Here is a 5315-nt window from a genome sequence, read left to right as displayed (position 1 = left end):
ACCGTCTTCTTCACGAAGACTACAAGTGAATGATTATAGGACAGCTCAATTACTGGTGTAGTTTTTCCACCGTCACCTTGGAGTGATGGTATTCATCATAACTCACTATCGATTGCTGTCTACCCCTGAATATCAGCGCTGTCGTCGCATTTACTTCGCCCGCCTTGGAACTCGGGCGTGGACTTGAGATCAGTCTCGTGTTGCCCGTCCCGTCTCAAACGTCTCAGCTACTGTTCAAGTCTCATAATAACTGCCTCTCCTAGTCATCATCATCGTTGACTGGTCTCGCGCATTCCGAACTAAATATGTTGTGGAATTACTCAACTTGTTCCTCTCAGGCTTTGTTCTTCTTCCTACACAGCGAATGGCGTCCTATCCACCCACTGGTCTGGCTCCCACTGTAGAGCACCTCCCTGAATGGATCAAGCTTGGTCTTGGTGACAAGGAGTATATGTGTGATGAGAAGAAGGCCACATTCGACCCTATTAATGTGAGCTATTATTAGCCCACTTATGTTGATCTCAATTCTCGTTCTCAGCTTCCCGAAAAGCTGCCCGACCTGTCCAAGCATAGCAGCTACATGGCAGAGTTGATGCGCGAAAAGCCAGAACTCTACGACCAGCTGAAGGGAAAGACCACTAAGAACGGTAAGTCCTCCTTGTCTACAAGGTAGGGCACTCCCCCTCCCTTTAGGTGTTAATCTCGGCAAGTGCATCAAGACCGGCGTTGACAACCCCGGGCATCCCTCTATTAAGACGGTCGGCCTTGTCGCTGGTGACGAGGAAAGTTACGAGGTCTTCAAGGATCTGTAAGGCCTTGACCCCTCGCCTTGCCAACGGCTTCTCTTCTCACAGATTTGACCCCGTCATTGATCGTCGTCACGGAGGGTTCCCCGCTAGTGCAACTCATACCACTGATCTCGATTTCAGCAAAGTTTCGGATACCCCTATCGACCCCACCGGGAAGTGAGCCAAGTACAACGGTCTATGGTGTTTGAGTGGTTATCAGATACGTCATCTCGACTCGTGTCCGTACCGGCCGTTCAGTCCGTGGAATCCGTCTCCCCCCGAGTGTGACTTTTGAGGAGAGACGTGAACTCGAGCGCATTATCGTGAAGGGTCTGCTGAACCTCAAGGAGGAGCTCAAGGGTGACTACTTCCCCCTACATGGCTCCCAGAGCTACGAGCCTAAGCCTGGTGGCATGACCAAAGACCAAGAGGAAGATATGCGCGAGAACCACTTCCTCTTCCAGGAGCCCGATTCCACTCTACTCCTGTCTAGTGGTATGGGTCGCCACTGGCCTGATGCCCGCGGCATTTTCCACAACAACGAGAAGAACTTCCTCGTCTGGGTGAACGAAGAGGACCATATGAGAATCATCTCTATGGAGAAGGGCGCTGACATCAAGAGGATCTTCAAGCGCTTCTGTGTTGCCGTCAATGGTGTACAGGACGTCTTGAAGAGCGAAGGTTACGACTTCATGCACAGCGACCACCTGGGGTTCATTCTAACTTGCCCTAGTAATTTGGGTACGGGTCTCCGTGCCTCTGCTATGATGAAGGTGCCCCTCCTCTCCGCCAGGCCCGACTTCAAGGAGCTCTGCAAGAAGCTCGGCCTTCAGGCTCGTGGAGGGTCCGGGGTCGATTCAGCCTCTGTCGGGGGCATCTACGATATCTCCAATGAGGACAGGATCGGCAAGAGCGAAGTGCAGTTGGTGAACATCATGGTTGAGGGATGCGCCAAGTTGGTTAAGTTAGAGCAGGCCTTGGAGAATGGCGATAAGATTGATGATATGCTCCCCTAGAACGACGTATTCCTTATTTTTTAAATGACGTGAACTGATATAACTCGTGTGTGCCCAACTGTCCTGCACTTATCATGCCTAATATACCCCCGTGTCATGCCTCTCGTGCTTTGTCTGTGTTGTCAAGTCCCATCAGAAAAGCCTCAACTGGCAAACGCATCGTACGCTTAGTAAAACCGGACTTACGGGGCCAAAACGTACGTCTACCGACGGCTACCTTGTGCTGATCATCGGCCATGATGAATGAGAACACAATTCCACAAGAGTGTGGATGCAAAGTATAATCTTAGTTTTATTACATGCCATGTTCTACACTGCAACGGTTTCACTCTTGGCGAGCGAGTATATATACGGATCTTTACAGTGAGAAATGGCGAGGACAACCTTCGAAAGGGAGCTAGTTTTCCGCACGAATCGGCGCGCATCCAAGACGGAACGGTCTCTGCTGACACCATTCCGTCTTGGATGGTCAGCTGCTGACCCACTGCCGAAATTGTCGCTACGTTCATTCTTGACTAAGTCAAGTTGACTTCTTCAGCAATAGCTTACGCTGAATCAGCGCCGCTGAAGCCTTGAATATGGACAGCAACCGTGCCCCGGTCCTGGATTACAGAGGCCAATAGAAGTGCTTATTTCCAAGTCAGGGCACAGGGAGGGAAAGTAGTCTTCTACAGACTGGAACAAAGTGCATTAAAGTGCATCCATGACCCAGGACGTATCTCCGAGGACTTGGACCCACGTCTCGGGTCCTATTCACCATCATCAGTACGATTTTCAATCCGAATGATGATAGCTCAAGTCGCCAAGGAGCCCAGCCTAGGACTCTATCCCTAACTTTCTCCCACATTAGTCTTAGCAGGGGCTCATTCTCTATGCTGGTACTTCATTCATTTAAACGGGCTTAGGAAGACGTGTCATAGAATGCACCCAGAAAGTCAACCTTCCCGAGTAGGTTCATTTGAGTAAAGCATGGATGGAAAAATCAGCCCTTGCGTGCATAGCTCGGATTTTCTGACTTGGGACTAGCGAAGGTTTGGCGTCATCGCTACACTGTCTCACTTCATTGTGATGATCGTGAGCCTATCCGATCAGGAGAATAGTTCACATGGGAAGGACTCTCCCACGGGCCTAGCCAAGTCAGCGATACCCACTCACCTGTTACTGCTCGTTGGAGCCTCTTCCCTATCATCAGACAAGAGACCATTCCATTGATTCCTCAAGTCACCGACGGTGACTCACCGTGGCCACTTGTCTCTCAGCGCCACGATCGATTACGTAATAGATCAGGCGAAGACCGTTCAACGTCAGCAGAGGATCTTCGCCTCCTTCGGTTACGAGCGTCAAATTGAGCATCACCCCAAAACAGATATTCGGCATATCGTTGCTCAGCTTCGTGAGCTGAGCTTTCGCCATTCGTTCTACTGTGAGATGGTCGATAGATGAATTGAATTTCAAGTTGGATTCACATCGGTTGATGAGGTTAGTTGTTGATGTACCACTGCGGGACTTTGTTGAGCCTTATTTGTCAACTAGTTATCCACTTTCTGTGACACCTATATGGCTCGAGGATATACTCTGCTGATTACTCTCATCTGGTGGTCTCTACTAACCAACGCTGACCAATCTCCCGCCCTACGTAGGGTCGATGAATATTGTCTGCGCAAGTACTGTGCTGGTGGCTGTGATTGGTGGTGCCAGTGTGTGGTACTTTCGGGAGAAACGTGCATTTGTCGATGCAATCACTAGCGTTGGGTATGCTCCACTGTTTCACATCGTACTTGGTGGTTTTGCTGCATTTGAGATTTCATTTCTCGATAGAGTGACAGGGAGCTCTTGAAGTGTCTGAATCATCTAGTCATCATCATTCGTCTGATGATTTCGCTCTGCGAACTTTGCTGGCATAGTTCGTTGAACCGTCTTTGTCGAGTCGTCGCCACAATTATGTCAATCGATAACAGATGAGTTAAGTTTCAAAACGGCTCGGTCCGATTGGAGTTGAATTGGGTAGTCTCTCGAGTGGTATCCTATAAATTACCGAAGTTATGGTATCAGATATGAATCTAAAGCTATCTCCAAGTCATACTATAACAACCAGTGAAACCGATCAAATCATGACAAAAGTATGTTCACCTTTCTCAGGGAATATAACGGTATGGAAACGCACCCTTTTCGAGTTATGTAGTCACTTCGTGTATATAACCGGCGTTTCACCCGATCTCGGCTTCGTGTCATACCTCTCGTGCTTTGCCTGTGTTGTCAAGTCCCATCAGGAAACCCCCAACTGGCAAACGCATCGTACGTAAATTGTGCAATACGAAACCTACAGTAGCGGCGGGGAGGCGCTTCGTGTTCACCAGTCTACGCCTCCATCAACGAAGGCGGCCTCGTTCTGCAACCCCGACAGTTCCAATTTACCAACGTGCTCCTCATCAACTTTGGTCATTAGCATTGCCTTCACTTCTCGCCCACAAGCTTGACACTTTGACGGCTTCTCTCGACACTCGAGGATGGTCTGCTACCTTGCATAGGAGGCCCTCGCGTATGGCATTTACTTTACATTGTGGTAGAGCCATGCGAACTGTGGGGTGACGTCCCAACAGGAGACTGACAACGACGGGTGAGGGAGACAACTGGCCTGAACAGAGAGCTCAAGGCATGGAGGGTTTGAAATTTTCAATGAATTGTCACAATAGTAATAGTGAATGATAACAGTCTGAGAGAACAGTCCCATCAAGATCGGCTCAGGATCCAGCACAACCCCGCAACGGTAAGGCCAACCCCAGGGCCTTGGCTGCAACAATGACGTCCTCGAGGGTCACCCGTTGCTAAGATCCAACCTAGCAACCAAACTATGACGGTGGGACTCCTACCTCTCCAGAGAGAGCCTCCTTCTCTCCTCCTGCCAGAGCTCGCATTAAATCGTCCTCCTCGGCGGCATCCACCTCTGATACCATCTAAACCAGAAGCATAACGACAATGGACATCAAGAAGACCTGACCTCGCTGTCGTGATCAGCTATAGTTGCCTCCCTTCGTTTTCTACTGCTGGCCAAAGCCTCACTGGCCAGCTTAGCCGACAACGCCTCAGCCTCGAAAGATATCCTCCTTAGGGCCTCCTTGGATAAGGGCACTGCAGGGAGGATCCAAAGGTGGCCAAAGGTGTATCGAGTACTACTCACCTCGGCTGATCAGGGCCTTGCTTTTGTAGCTGAGTAATGATTCTAATACGTGTGGAGGGACGACGGGCTTCACGCTGAGGACCTCTGGTGGTGGCTGTGAAGGGGCTACCATGCTCGCAAACAACTTGGCCCTAACGTGATGATACGATGCATTATACCATTACCCAGGTTTGAACCCGGAACCATTGCCAAGGTAGTTTATTATACTAACCGTTCCGCTAAAGAACCCGAGTTACTCTATCACACGCATGTATCAGCAGCAGTGCGATATTAGTTATGCATCGGCGGTCACAACAGTTCACCAAGTAACGACATGTATCATAAACTCCCCAT

At 49.7% G+C, this 5315-nt stretch overlaps 2 protein-coding genes across 2 annotated transcripts; one reads left to right on the top strand and one right to left on the bottom strand.

The window, feature by feature from the left end:
- Positions 1-364: 364 nt before the first annotated feature.
- On the top strand, positions 365-1804 carry Pmar_PMAR011220 (Creatine kinase M-type, putative; the record flags this gene model as incomplete). Its single annotated transcript, XM_002767770.1, has 5 exons — positions 365-490; positions 539-647; positions 694-808; positions 855-965; positions 1009-1804. 5 exons carry the CDS (start codon positions 365-367, stop codon positions 1802-1804), a joined length of 1257 nt encoding a protein of 418 aa, XP_002767816.1.
- A 2741-nt stretch (positions 1805-4545) lies between these two features.
- On the bottom strand, positions 4546-5094 carry Pmar_PMAR011219 (hypothetical protein; the record flags this gene model as incomplete). The annotated part of the gene is made up of 4 exons (XM_002767769.1): positions 4546-4629; positions 4675-4758; positions 4803-4933; positions 4983-5094. 4 exons carry the CDS (start codon positions 5092-5094, stop codon positions 4546-4548), a joined length of 411 nt encoding a protein of 136 aa, XP_002767815.1.
- Between the last annotated feature and the right edge of the window lie 221 nt (positions 5095-5315).

Source organism: Perkinsus marinus (assembly GCF_000006405.1).
Source record: "Perkinsus marinus ATCC 50983 genomic scaffold scf_1104296970056, whole genome shotgun sequence".
NCBI lineage: Eukaryota > Perkinsozoa > Perkinsida > Perkinsidae > Perkinsus > Perkinsus marinus.
Note: the sequence above shows the minus strand (reverse complement) of the source record. Positions and strands in the feature narration are given on the sequence as shown.